We start from the raw sequence: 15,814 nt of genomic DNA, 5'->3' as shown, positions 1-15,814 counted from the left end.
GCCAGATTTGGCCCACGGGCCAGAGTTTGACATGTAAGCTCTAAAGGACTTGCATATACATGTGATAAAAAAATAAGTCCACTGAGAAAAGCAAAGCAAGTGTAGCATCCAGGTTGCACTTGGCTAGTAGTAAAAAGGCAGTATTTAACCGCTTGCCAACCGCATCACTCCGATGGGCGTGGCCACGGCGGCAACCCCAGGACCGCCTAACACTGATTGGTGTAAAGTCCTGGGGCTTCAGTTTGCAGGAGATTGCGTGCAGCCTCCTGCGCGCAACACCTGCTTGGTAGGCGGAGTGGTCGCCGCTCGGAGGGGGGGGGGGGGGGGGAGTGTACATAAAATATAAAAAAAGGACATTTTAATTATAAAATAAAGAAAAATATTTACAAAAAAAAATTAAACATTAGGGGAACGATCAGACCCCACCAGCAGAGAGCTCTGTTGGAAGGGAGAAAAGTTGTGGTGGTTTTGGGGGGGGGGGGGGGGGAATCACTTGTGTTCAATGTTGTGTGGCCCTGCAGCTTGGCCTTAAAGCTGCAGTGGCCCATTTTACAAAAAATGGCCTGTTTTTTTTCCGGGGGGGGGGGGGGGGGTAAAGCCTGTGGTCCTAAAGAGGTTAAAGGGTCAAATGACTTAGAACAATGTCCATGTCAGAACCAGTCCTCTCAGAGAAGGATGTTAAATACATGCATGCTGAACTGTGTGTAGCATATTGAACTCTTCAAGGGAGGAGAGATGCTGAAACAAGTGCAATACATCAGCTGTGTGTGACAGCACTCACCAGCCCCCGGAGCCATGTGTCTCCAAGTTGTAGAAAATTTAGACAAGCCTTTTACCAAACTAAGGCCTCGATTAATCAAGACTTATCGAATTGGTTAACGACAGTTCGGTAAAATACCCTTAATTCATCAAATTTATCTACAGCTGTTAGCGAGCATTCTGTAATCATTCGTTAGTGATGCGTTAAAACGGAAGAAAGTGCAATTCATGAAAATGAAAGTGGGTGTGGTTTAGCGTTACATTTAGGATTAGTTATCTCTTTCACTGCTCTGTGATTATTCCTGTCAGATCATTGCTGACAGAGAAGGTGGAGCCATATGAAGTGGTTATGTATCAGCTGAGAGTGATTCAAAGGCGCAGAAGGGCAAGAATAAGGTCTAGAACTATATCAATTTGCAAGAGAATAGATTTATTTGCTATAACACGACATCTGCATTTCTCTTGAATCATCTTGTAAGAGAACACAGGCAGTGCCAGGGTTAACTAATTTGCTAGCTGAACTATATATATATATATTTTTTTTTAGAAAAGGCTCTTAAGCCGCAGATGGCGAAATTGTGGGATTGTCCCAAGCCACTTCCAGAATCCTGGTCCAGGTGTTAAGCCCTATTCAGAATGTTGCTATGTAGTGTTCAAAGGACTGCCCTTTTACCCACAATTCCATGGGAATCTTATGGCCTTGTGTTAAATTACCGCTGTAAAATGGAAATATCGACACGTTACCGAATGGTTACCGAATTGTTATCGATATTTTATTAAATTCACACCGAATGCGGAAAAACCTTGATGAATACAACTAGAAATCGATAAACTTCGAATTCGGTAATTTAACAAACTGGAAAATGTTATCTCAAAGACAATGATGAATCGAGGCCTTGGTCTGTGAATCATCAGTTCAAGCACTTTATCGTCATTGTGCAACAACGAAATTACTTTTCATGACACAAGTCATCAGAGTAACTTCTGTGGGTGCGTTGATGGAGAGGAAAAATTACACTGGACGGCTGATTAGATCAAAGCAGCTAAGAGTAGTGTGTGCAAGACTGTGAGAGCGAGTTTTAGGCAGCTGAATGTACAGTTGCTCCGCTGACCAATCACTTCATTACTCCTTGTGAATCCCAGTGATGTGTCCCGCTCCTCGTCCGTACCTCATGCACGACCCCTACGCATATGCACCGCTAGGTCACGCAGTGAGGACACAGGTAAACCGTGAAGTAGGGAGAGGGGGGAGGGACACATCTACGGGACTCAGTAACAAGGAGTAATGGAGTGAGTGACTGAACCACCAATAGGACGGAGTGGGCCAAAGCAGTGCGATAGCTGCTAGAGGAGCGTGCAGCTGGATCAGCTGCATCAGTAATGGCACATTCAGACTATAAAAGACGCACTGGGCCATATCCAATTCAAGATGATAAGTAGCTTGCAGATGCGAGATAGATGGATTTCATATTGTTTTGGACTGTAATGACTAGGCCTGAAAGATAAATCGAATTTAAACCGAAATAGTGTTCATCAAGATCACAATTTTGGAATTGTCAAAGCAGCGATTTCTGTGATGACATTTCCGCATGGGGGAAGTTTGAACAAGCGGCTTCAAACTTCCCCCAAGTGAGGCCTGCAGCATCGGCAGTGTTGCACATACCTTCCACACGAGTCCAACACTGTCCATCCTCTCTTGCCGTCTGCCAGCCTGTTAAAAACCTGAGCGGTTCTTGCCTTTTTCATGATTGCTAACTCAGTAAAGGACCAACCCTTAAAGCATTGCTAATCATATAAATCCGGAATAGCGGGGTCTGAACCCTCTATAACAGTAATTATAGATTAACTGTGTACACCTTGAAATGAATCAGAGCACTCAGTATAGGATTTTATATATAAAAAAATTGTATTTTCTTATCATACAGCATATATACAAAATATGAACAGTTCCAAGTAGTGTTTCCTTCTGACAGTATTCCATCTCATCAAGGCTTTATAGCCAAACGATCATCAATCTTAAGTACATTCAAAAAATAATATAACAGTTGTGTTATGTAGAATAAGATCAAAAGTAGTCTCATCTGTATCAATAGCTGTGTATCTAGTAGCTGTGCAAAACTTGTAGTAATCTTCTTAAAGAAATGGCTTAAAAATAGCTTCTAAAAAACTTCTTGCTAACATCTTAACAGAACTTAATGCTGAAAAATGAATAAAGTAAATCACCAGAATATTAAGCATATTACCCCTTCTCTGTCATCTCTTCAGCATCTAGAACCACGTGTGGGAAGGTAGCTTCTGCCTCATGTGTCTTCTCAGGAGATTGTTGGGCTTCTGCAAACTATGAGCTTTCAGCTCCTACTTTTATAGTGATTGGATGCAATATGGCTGCCTAATCTCAAATTTCACTGAATCCCAGGTTCTGATTGGCTAAAGCTTCCGTGCGTCAATGCTTTATCATGTTTTGAATACCTAAATCATAATATTATTGTTTATAAATTCTGATTAGGTCATTTTGGATGCAGTTAATTAAAAATGGACGTCACCAGCCATCTTGTCTGCTGGTTGACTTTTTTTTTAACCCAGACATTGAAATTCCAAGCAGTAAACAATGTCATTCATGGTGCATTTCTGATAATATGTCCTTCTGCTAATTAGTTTGGAATGTGTCTGTTCTTCCCCAGAAATAAGATTGGTCAGGTTGACACTGTAACCAGACCTGTGAGAGTCTTCAGGAATTTAAAGCTTATTGAAACATACAGGGCTTCTAATATACTTATTTAAATATAAAGCTTATTATATATTCTTCCTAAAACAATCATATAAGATATAACTGCACATTAAAATGTAATAATATAAAATCATGTTCTATAAATTTGCCTTTCTTTATGAATAAATAAATGTAATAATTCCAGCGACAGATGTCACTTTTTCATAATTTTTAACTAATTGGGAAAACCACTTATATTGTTTTATATTTTATGAGGCCTTTCCCAAAACATAGCATATGTTATCAGCTATCAATGTTAAAACTTATTGCAATGTTTATACTTTTCATATTTTGACTTTCTCTGGATGGGAAATTTTATCTTTTCTTGCTGGCGTTGTAACAAGTACATGTTGTCAACAATCTTCTAGCTTACAAGTTAAAATAATCTTATAAACTTCACAGCCTGGAATATGCTGAGATGTCTGAGAGCAATATATTAAAAAAAGTACTCTAACTTTACAGTTTACAATTACATTTTGCATAGAACATTAAAGCTTAAAACATACACGACAGCTTTTCCTGCATCAATAAAACCGCTAGAATTCTGACAAGCTCTTGTGCATGGCATACTTCCTGGTTCCTGTATGTCACATGACATACAGGAAGTATCCCGCCTGCAGGAGGCGAAGTGGATAGATGGGCATCGCTAGACTCGTGCTGGAAGGTATGTCCATCACTGCTGCAACTTGGGGCACAGAGAGAGACAAAGGGGGCACAAAAAGACAGGGACAGAGAGAAGCACAGAAAGCTCAATTTGAAAGAAATTGTGAAGTGAATTGAAATTGCGATTTCAGACAGAAATCGCTAAATTCAATTTTTTTCATAAATACATTCAGGCCTAGTAAAGACACTTTTTCTTCCCCAAAACGTGGGGGGAAATCTAAGTGGGCCATATCCTATTGTAGAACGAGCTATTAGAATAGGTGATGGAAGCATAGTCTAATCCAGCGAGTTCTTTACACGCGTTCTCATGCCTCCGGGAAGCGATGCTTCCTGTCAGACATGAGCATTAGCTCAGACCTGCAAAGAGCAGGTCTAAACCAGCTAACGCACGTTGTTGTCACTGCATCTGGGATTGCTTGCCAGCAGCATGAAAATGACAATTGGATAGCATGTAAAGAACTAGCTGGATTAGACTATGCTTTCATTACCTATTCTAATGCCTAGTACACACCATACAATTTTCTGTAAGATTTTCTGTTAGAGTTACATGCCAGATAGATAATTTCCAACACGTTGGAAATTATCCATCTAACCATCTATCTGCCTAGCAATTAAGCATTGTTCTACCCAGCAGGAGATAACCACAAGACCATGCACCAGAGATAATCACCAGCCTCTACCAGTACTTTACAGAAAATAATCTAATTACAGAAAATCTTAGAGAAACTCTAACAGAAAATTGTATGGTGTGTACTAGGCATAAGAACTTGTTCTACAATAGGATATGACCCACTGAGATTTTTCCCCCATGTTTTGGGAAGAAAAAGTGCGTCTTACAGTCCAAAAAATATGAAATCTATATCTATCTATTATATTTTCATATATATCTCCATCCTCCTTAAAGCGGAACTGTAAAGTTATTTTAGACACATAGTTTAACTTACCTGGGGCTTCCCTAAGCCCCCAGCAGCCGCCCTGTCCCGCGCCGGTCCTGCCCGAGCCGCCGTTCTCCCGCTGCCAGCTCCGTTCTGTGCCGTAGACTTGTAAGTCGATGCCAGCGCAGCCCTGCCACGCGTATCTTTTCATCGTGTTCCCCTCTGCAATAGCGGGGATGCGAAGAAAGGATACGCGTGGCAGGGCTGCGCTGGCGTCGACTTACAAGTCTACGGCACAGAACGGAGCTGGCAGCGGGAGAACAGCGGCTCGGGCAGGACCGGCGCGGGACAGGGCGGCTGCTGGGGGCTTAAGGAAGCCGTAGGTAAGTGAAACTATGTGTCTAAATTAAGTTTACAGTTCCGCTTTAAGGTGCGTACACACGCACTACTAAATTCAACGACGGATCCGCCGGACCCTCCCATTGAGCGGTCTTTAGCCGACAGTATGTGCGTGTGTACGCGCTGTCAGCGGACTGATAAGGCTGTTTCTGAACGATCCGGTAAGCGGATCGTTCAGAAACAGGCTTATCAGTCCGCCGACAGCGCGTACACACGCACATACTGTCGGCTAAAGACTGCCCAGCGGGAGGGTCTGGCGGACCCGTCATTGCATTTAGTAGTGCGTGTGTATGCCCCTTTATGGAGCCAACAAAAAAATGGTGATCTGTCAGCAGATATAAATAATAGTAGCATTTTACAAGAAAAATAATAAAATAAATCGCTTTGTAACAAAAGTAAAATAAATAATTGAAAAGTCATAATCACTTACTATATCATTCTTATCCACTCTTGTTCCCACAATTTTCAGGCGAATTTCATCATCTTGCTGTATAACTACATCCTATAAAAAGGCAAGATTGTATTTTTTTAATAAATACTGCATAACAATGCATATAATTATTTTTTTGCCTTTGAAGTTATCTAGATACGGTACCTTCCAATTTTGTTAAAGCTCACTACATGAAAACAGTGCTTAGGGCTCTCACACATCTGAGCAAGCATTGAAAAGGGTCAACGGATAGGTTTTGATATTTGCATTTTCTTGTGTTTCTATATGCGTTATGGTCAGGGTTAATCAATGGGCTTGTTCACAACACATTCACATATTAAAAACTGACCGCTTGCTGTTTTTTTTTGTTTTTGCACATTGTGCCCAGTTTTCTATTTAGTGCATTCACCGATTTACAAAGCTCCAACATATTCTGTGGTGCTGTACAGAGAAAAGGTGCCCATACATCTAGCGATGCATGGGCAGATTGACTAAAAGACAGATCTCTCTGATCTAATCTGAGCAGAGAAAGATCTGTTGGCTGCCCATACACCGCAGGCAGATTCCTGATCGATTTCAGCGTGAAATCACTCGGGTGCTGAGGAGATGCTGCATAACTAAAGGGGGTGTTGCGAACTGCAGTCACCATGTGGGGAAATGTCTATATGCTCTACAAGATTGACTTTATCCTTATGTTCATTAGGGGGATGCTGCATAATGGGGAAATGCTGCCACACTGACTAACTGGAGTGGGGGAAGCTGCCTACTGGGGGAGTCACCAGGCAGGTTCCTCAGTCTGCGGAAGTGGGGGGGGGGCTCTCCCTGGCCATGAGTGGAGGGGACCCCCCCCCCTCTATCTATATATATATATATATATATATATATATATATATATATATATATATATATATATATATATATATATATATATATATATATATATATATATGGGCAGCGTGGTGGCGTAGTGGTAAGCTCTCTCGCCTTGCAGCGCTGGGTCCCTGGTTCGAATCCCAGCCAGGGCACTATCTGCAAAGAGTTTGTATGTACTCTCCGTGTCTGCGTGGGTTTCCTCCGGGCACTCCGGTTTCCTCCCACATTCCAAAAACATACGGATAAGTTAATTGGCTCCCTCTAAAATTGGCCCTAGACTACAGTACTTACACTACATAATATAGACATATGGCAATGGTAGGGATTAGATTGTGAGCTCCTTTGAGGGACAGTTAGTGACAAGATATATATATATAGATATATATATATATATATATATATATATATATATATATATATATATATATATATATATATATATATATATATATATATATATATATATATACACTGTACAGCGCTGCGTAATATGCCGGCGCTATATAAATACTAAATAATATATATATATATATATATATATCTATATATATATCTATATCTATCTATCTATCTATCTATCTATCTATCTATCTATCTATCTATCTATATATATATTTCTATATAATGCATTACTTTACATAATCATGTACTACTCATAGGATCACAAGCTTAGTGCAACCGTGATTACCTGATATCAAAACAACTACAACAAATTGGTGTATGCACATCTCTCTTTAATGCCTAGTACACACCATACAATTTTCTGTAATACTGGGAATACACGGTACCGCTCGATCGAGCCATTAGATGGCTCGATTGATAAAATTTCCGACATGTCCGATCACCCGCCGGATTAATTCCGTGCTCGATACCGCGGGCGGGACAACGGAAAAAGATAAGGAAAACGAGCAGAAGAGAATCGCCCGCGAGAACGAGCGGGAATCGATCCGGCGGCATAATCGAGCTGCGGAAACGTACCGTGTATTCCCGGCATAAGATTTTGTTAGATTTACCTGCCAGATAGAGAATTTCCAACATTTTGGAAATTATCTAACCATCTATCTGCCTAGCAATTAAGCATTGTTCTACTCAGTAGGAGATAATCAGAAGACAATGCACCAGAGATAATGACCAGTCTCTACCAGTACTTTACAGAAGATAGTCTAATTACACAAAATCAACAGAAAATTGTATACTGTGTATTAGGCATTAGTGATCCAATAGTGAAAAAGTTTATTGCACAATTATTACTTCCGTGTCAACAGTTATCAAAGAGCCAAAACAGTACAAATCTCTAAAAGAATATTTTTACGCCCTGAGGAAGCGTCAGATGACGCGAAAAGCATAGGTAGGAGGGGCCACCAAGTTCTGCGCATGTAAGCACGTGACCCTGCAGGCCGTCCACACGTATTTGCTGAGACCAGCACAGCTGCCCTGCAGAGTTGTCTAGCAGCAATATGGACACTAACCAGAATAGCCCAGTGCTGAGGGGGTAAAAGTATCCCTATGGCAAGACGGAGACACTGCTGCTAAAACACTGGGAGTACCATTCGATGAAGAACTTAACAGAGGGGAACTTTGTGGTGAAACTGCTGATCGCAGTTATACTTACTGCTGAAGCTTACCATCATACTGTGCTAAACATGCCTTGCCGCTTTGGAATAACTTATGAAGTGAAGTGTTTGTTACACCACTGATCGCAAGTATATAGTCACCTTAAAGTGAACCTCCGGACAAAAAAAAAAAAAAAATCTACTCAGCAGAACTGAAAAGGCTTGGTGTTTCTTTAACCCTCCTGGCGGTCTATTAAAATCCGCCAGGGGGCAGCGCAGCAGTCTTTAATTTTTTTTTTTTTAAATCATGATTTTTTTTAAATGATGTAGCGAGCCCAGGGCTCGCTACATGATAGCCGCTATGCAGCGGCATCCCCCCGCTTCGATCGCCTCCGGCGATCTCCGATCAGGAAAGTTTGTTCAAAGAACGGGATTTCCTGGAGGGCTTCCCCCGTCCATGGCGACGGGGCGGGATGACATCGACGTCGTGACGTCATTGGGAGCCCCGATCCACATCTCAGCGCTGCCTGGCACTGATTGGCCAGGCAGCGCACGGGGTTCGGGGGGGGGCGACGCGGCGGATAGCGGCGATCGAGCGCGGGACGGTGGCGATCGGTGTGCTCACTCAGCTAGCAAACTACGTTCGGGGTTACCGCCAGGAAGGTTAACAGTTTCACTTCAAAGCATCAGAACTTTGTTTTTCTTACCGAAGCATTATTCTTAGCTGCATTTTTATCTAAACTCCATCCATCAAAGAAAAAAAGCCCGGGCTTTTTTTCCCTGATGCTGTGCAAAGCATGATGGGATTTCCTATGTTGTTATTCACGTTGCCTAGCAACTAGGAGGGGTTATCAGGACACCGGACAGTTGGAACTGTGTCTCACGCTCCCTGTCACCTCCTTTCAACCAAAAAGATGGCTGCCATTATGAAATCAAACATTTGCCTGTTCTTTTAAAAATAGTGTGAGTAAGAGCTAGCTATTACCTATCTATTTTAATTAACATAACTAATGTAACTTAATGACAGTATGTTTGTTTAGGCTGGAGTTCCTCTTTAACCACTGTTGAAGTTATAAGTCCTGCTGAAAAAACGTTTTGCTGGTTTGCTAAATAAGTTTGCTTATACTTGGACTGGTGACACGGAGGGATATGAGTCTGCTCTGCCGGCCAACTGTATATATACAAACTTGAGTGCTCATTCATGGACTCTAGCCCTTACACACCATACAATTTTCTGTTAGATTTTCTCTTAGATTTACCTACAACAAGGAAAAAAAGCGAACAGAAGAATCTAACAGAAAATTGTATGGTGTGTACCTAGCATTAGAGGGAGGCAGCTGCTGAATGTCTGTTGTGGCATGCGTGACTGCATGAGAGATCAGCAGGTGGATGCTTAACTGCAGTGACTAATTGAGTCTGTATGACCGCCGTCCCTGCAAGAAAGTAAAGCCATATATAAAATGTGGTAATTTGATGGCCCCTAGGTGGTTTTAATTGATTTCTCTTTCTGCTTTAAATATACATATACCTGAGAACACATGCTATTATGGCAACATACGTTTTCATAAAGGAAAAACAGATATGCACTTCTCATACCTCATCTACAGTCTTATAACAAGGTGGATTAGAGTTGGGATCAAACTCCATTTCAGATGGAATGGACTGAAACAAAGTAACAACAACAACAAAAAGTTAGATATAGTGATGAATAGATAGTACAAGAAAACACTTTATAGTACAGCAACTCAATTTTAGCTGATCTTTAGTTTAAAGCAGTCAGAACAATATCACATTTCCTGGTTGCCATAGTTTTCCGGACTCGCAAATAAGTCAGTGAAGACCACCACGTGTGAAGAAATGTAACTTTATTTACAACTCATTTTATTGGTTTGTATACAAAATATAACAATAAACAATGAGTGGTAAAACAATCGTGCCCTCCCTCGAACAGGATAGAAAGAAAGCAGTTGAAGATTAACAAGAGTTGCTGGTATTATATATCTAAATAGTACATAATAGTCAATATGACACACATAGGTCTGAATCAATATTTTCATAAGAACTACAAATAATGGCTAAAACCATTAATTTACATCTTTGTCATGGGATACAGTAGGTCTTATACGAGGGCTTATAGGTTTCCCTATATGGGGGTACATCGACTATCATGTACTAGATTGAGTGATACAGCCTGGAAAAATGTTACCAGTGAAAACCTTCCTTCCTCTACCTCATATATTCATTTCTTTATATATGCCAATATATAGAATACAAGTTGTGATCTCAGAATTGTGGCACCTCGTATGGTAGAATGCCGGGCAGGCATGTGTAGTGGGCTCTCCTTATGCCCACTGCTCTCCCTGTTCTCCATCACTATGTATCAGCAACGCTCGTCCATCGCATGGCTGGGAGTGCTTTGCACAAGCGCACTACATTTTTCCTCAAGTTTTTTAGAATAATTTTTTTTTGCATCAGTAATGGCTCTCTGCAGTTTGTAGAGGACTTTATCGCCTGTACGATATGCCCTTTCTTTATCGAGGCGCAGCTTCCATAGATATGGTGTAAACCAGGGTTTATCATTATTGTACCTGATGCACTTTTTAGTGGGGATACAGGACTCTTCGCAAAAGGTAATATATGATGTCACAGCGTCAGTGTATTCATTTAGGTCACTGGATTCTTTGAATATATTCCAGTCAGTCAAATCAAAGCAGCTCTGTAGTTTTTCTACAGCTTCACTAGTCCATTTATTAACTGTGGTCACGACAGGTTTGGCAGTTCTTAATCTTTGGATGTATTTTAGGATAAGCTGTACAACAGCATGATCCGAGTTCCCCAAAGCTGCCCTGCTGACAGAGTGATACGAGTCCTTAGGCATAGTTAACAGTAATTAAGTGTCTTACCTTCTCTAGTTGCGCTTGTGACGTGTTGCCTGTATTTGGGGAGTTCTTTGGAAAGGTTAGCACTGTTGAAATCCCCTAGTATGAAAAAAAAAAAAAAGCGGGGTACTCCCTTTCTACGTCAGTGATTTGATCTGCGAGATCTTGGAGCACAGGCTGCATACATGATTGAGGAGGGATGTACACCAAACAAATGAAGAGATCTCACGGGTCTGCAGTTTATGAAGAGTTTCCAGCCCAGCAGAGCGTGTCTTCTTAATAACTGTAACATCCGTGCACTACCCATCATTAATAAACAGATTCCTCCACCTTTGGTTTTGCCAGAAATAAGTGGGTTCTGGTCAGATCTGTAGAGTGTAAATCAATTGATCTGCAGTGTTGTCTGGAATAAGCTCAGATAGCCAAGTTTCTGTAAAGCAAAGAGCAGCAGAGAGATGAAAGTCCTTTGTTCTGATCAGTAGTTGAAGCTCATCTAGTTTGTTGCATATGGACCTGACAGAGTATGATTCCAGGTAGTGGAGAGCGCAGTCCTCTGCGTCGAAACAGAGTCTGGATCCCGGAGCACTTGCCTCTTCTTCTATGCTTCACTGCCTGATTCAGCACAGTAGCTCTACTGGTTAAGATCCCCAGAAGATCAACAGAAGATGAAATATCCAGGGGTAGATTATATTTAGCTAAGTTCAGAATGCTCAGTAGTTGTTCACTGGTGAAGGTTATCTGGGTTGGGTTGCACAAGGCAATGTTGAAAAACAAAAATACATAAAAAAAAAAAAAAAAAAAGACAGGGCAAGCTGCCGAGGCTGCCATCTCCATGTATATATATATGCCATATACATAGTTTTTATTTTAATAACTATGGGAGGGTGGGAAAGGCGATGTGTACACAGGAGGAAGTAATGAGTGTATGTTATACTTTCACTTTAGTCAATGACCACTGGCACCACGTTGATCACAGGCACTTAGATCGGCTGATTTGTTTATTAACAGGCGATGAGAAGAACATGCACTGCAGCACGCACATCGGCGAGAGATACATATACCTGCACCCGTGTTGGCGAAGATGAAATGTAAATGGGTGTAGATATACTGTTGCAGAAACAAAGTGGTAAAATACTTTGAGGTTACTACCATTAGTAATATGATTGGGGCTCTTAATACCTTTACGGGCCCATATAACTAGATCTGGAATTGAAATCAAATGGTGTAGCTTTGGATTGCTTCAAAGGGGGTATGAAGAGGAAACACTCCTCCACCACCTAGAATAATTTTGATCTCGTTTCCAAACTAGGACCACCGGTTTTATTGGTGGTGTAGTGTTTTAAAGAAAGTAACTTACATGTCTGGAAATGAAGCACGACATAGGTCCAATTTCTGTAAACAGTCCAACCTGAAAAGGCCAGGAAAAACAGCGTTAAAACAAAAAAAACAAAAAAAAAGAAAAGTGTGGTATTCTGGAATAAGCTTGTACAAAAAGACCCTTTTGAATAAAAACAAGAAGCAGTAAACATGTCTTGCCAAAACACCTCAACATTCATTATAATTAAGCTTTACAACAACATTGAGTTTCTTTTTTGTTTAATTTACGGCAAACTGTGTTTTGATTAAAAACAAAAAAAACAATTAGAACGATGATTGGACATAGTTTAATTTGTGCATGACCACCTTAAAGGCCTTAATTCATAAAAGGCTTTGCGGTAAAAAAAATCTGGGAGGGAAAATACCGCATTTGGTATTTTAGACCTTTGTGTGCTAATTCATAAAGATTTTCACAGCTGCCTTTGAAGTTCGGTAAATTACCGCAGCCCATTGAGCGGTACAGCTGAAGAGTGGCGATATCTCTCTTTTGTTACAAGCTGTAATTATGGTTCCCTGCACAGACTTTGGCTCCCCGCACAGACGACTCACACAGACTTCGGCTCCCTGCACAGATGACGTAAATTTGTATGCACACAACACGGAAAAATAGACGTACTTGACGACGCAGTCGCCATGATGACGGCGTGTCATGTGATGCGTATGACGACGCCGTGTCCAAGCGTAAAATAGTATTTCAACTGCGCCAGCACACTACTATGGTGGTCCTCCCTTCCTGGGCTCCCATACACTTTACTTCTTGGTAAGCTCTGCTTTTCTCGACCTCATCCAGCCTCTTTACTTATTTCTTCTATACTTTTGCTGCTTAGATCTATTTATCTGATACAACTTTCCTTTAAATTCTCACTTGGTCTCCCTCTATCTCTGTGTTTTCACACACTCACTTTGAACTACTGTGGTCAACACTGACTATCTATATAGGGAATATTCCCCTTACTGTCAATTTTTGTACATATTTGGTTTTAATGGCATATGCACTTTATATGTATGTTCATAGTATTGTCACACTAATATATGCACTTTAATGGGCAGGTTGCAAATGTGAATGAATTATATTTTGAAAATTACATAGCAAGTGTCTAATTGATTCTGTGCTATACTAACAAATACAATACGCATATGCTTGTCTGCTGGACTGGAGTATAGCACTAAATTATAAGAACCAATTTTAGGCTATTTATAAGTCAAATTGGTCCTCTTGACTCAACACTGTGCCAGTATTTTCATGTAGCGTACACGCATATGAATATGCGTGTCTGCAATTATGGCACAGTGGCAGATTATTTTGAGCCAATGTGGACCATAAGGCTAGGAACTAGGTCGATTTAATGTATGTATGTATGTATGTATGTATGTATGTATGTATGTATGTATGTATGTATATATATATCTATATATATATCTATATATATATATATATATATATATATATATATCTATATATATATATATATCTATATATATATATATATATATATATCTATATATATATATATATCTATATATATATCTATATATATATCTATATATATATCTATATATATATATATCTATATATCTATATATATATATATATATATATCTATATATATCTATATATATCTATATATATATATATATATCTATATATATATATATCTATATATATCTATATATATATATATCTATATATATATCTATATATATATCTATATATATATCTATATATATATCTATCTATATATATATCTATATATATAGCTATATATATCTATATATATATATATATATATCTATATATATATCTATATATATCTATATATATCTATATATATCTCTATATCTATCTCTATATCTATATATATATATATATATCTATATATCTATATATATATATCTATATATATATATCTATATATATATATCTATATATATCTATATATATATATATATCTATCTATATATATATATATCTATATATATATATATATCTATATATATATATATATATATATATATATATATATATATATATATATATATATATATATATATATATATATATATATATATATCTATCTATATATATCTATATATATATATATATATATATATATATATCTATATATATCTATCTATCTATCTATCTATCTGTGTCTCGATTGTTGGACCAGTGTAACACCAACTGCATACAAGCAAGTTTGCATGCATATTGTTATGCATGCTTACAAAATTTATAGGGTGACATCATATTTAACCTCCTTGCCGTTCTAAAAAAATCCGGCAAGGAGGCAGCGCCGCACTTTTTTATTTATTTATTTTTTAAATCATGTAGCGAGCCCAGGGCTCGCTACATGATAGCCGCTGAGCGGCGGCATCCCCCCACCCACTCCGATCGCCTTCGGCGATCAGAGTATGCAGGAAATCCCGTTGAGAACGGGATTTCCTGCAGGGCTTCCCCGGTCGCCATGGCGACCGGGCGGGATGACATCACCGATGTCATGGCCGTCGTGACGTCAGAGGGAATCCCGATCCGCCCCTTAGCGCTGCCTGGCACTGATTGGCTAGGCTGCGCAAGGGTCTGGGGCGGGGGGGGCTTTTTGGCAGGGCGGGGTAGCGGCGAATCAGCGGCAATCGCGTACTACACGCAGCTAGCAAAGTGCTAGCTGCGTGTAGGAAAAAAGAATTATGCAAATCGGCCCAGCGGGGCCTGAGAAATCCTCCTGCGCAGGTTACCCCGAACTGTGTTCGGGATAACCGGCAAGGAGGTTAATGGCCCAATAGGAGATACATTTTATGTTTATAGCTCTTACCACTAATATTAAATTACCTTGGGATCATTGGAGCCTGGGAGGCCCCGCCTCATTGTTGTTTTAATTGTTTTTAGCTATATGGTTGTTGGTCAATAAAGAATCTATTAGAAGTTTATGCAGTGTCATAAGTTCTCATCTTCTTTATCATAAGTTGAGGGGAGGTTGTCTTAAAGGGATACTGTAGGGGGGGGGGTCGGGGGAAAATGAGCTGAACTTACCCGCGGCTTCTAATGGTCCCCCGCAGACATCCTGTGCCCACGCAGCCACTCACCGATGCTCTGGCCCCGCCTCTGGTTCACTTTTGGAATTTCAGACTTTAAAGTCTGAAAACCACTGCGCCTGCGTTGCCGTGTCCTCACTCCCGCTGATGTCACCAGGAGCGTACTGCGCAGGCCCAGTATGGTCTGCCGTTTGCGCAGTACGCTCCTG

General features: G+C 40.0%; 1 protein-coding gene across 1 annotated transcript in view; it reads right to left on the bottom strand.

Moving 5' to 3' along the window:
- POLR2G (RNA polymerase II subunit G) overlaps positions 1-15,814 on the bottom strand; it is an 81,489-nt gene that overhangs the window by 32,547 nt on the left and 33,128 nt on the right. The window contains exons 4-6 of the mRNA XM_068259721.1: positions 12,556-12,606; positions 9,916-9,981; positions 5,894-5,965 (exon numbers count right to left, since the gene is read on the bottom strand). Of these exons, the coding sequence (XP_068115822.1) occupies positions 5,894-5,965; positions 9,916-9,981; positions 12,556-12,606 (189 nt within the window). The remainder of the gene's footprint in view (positions 1-5,893; positions 5,966-9,915; positions 9,982-12,555; positions 12,607-15,814) is intronic.

The sequence above is a fragment of the Hyperolius riggenbachi genome, chromosome 11, assembly GCF_040937935.1.
Source record: "Hyperolius riggenbachi isolate aHypRig1 chromosome 11, aHypRig1.pri, whole genome shotgun sequence".
NCBI lineage: Eukaryota > Metazoa > Chordata > Amphibia > Anura > Hyperoliidae > Hyperolius > Hyperolius riggenbachi.
Note: the sequence above shows the minus strand (reverse complement) of the source record. Positions and strands in the feature narration are given on the sequence as shown.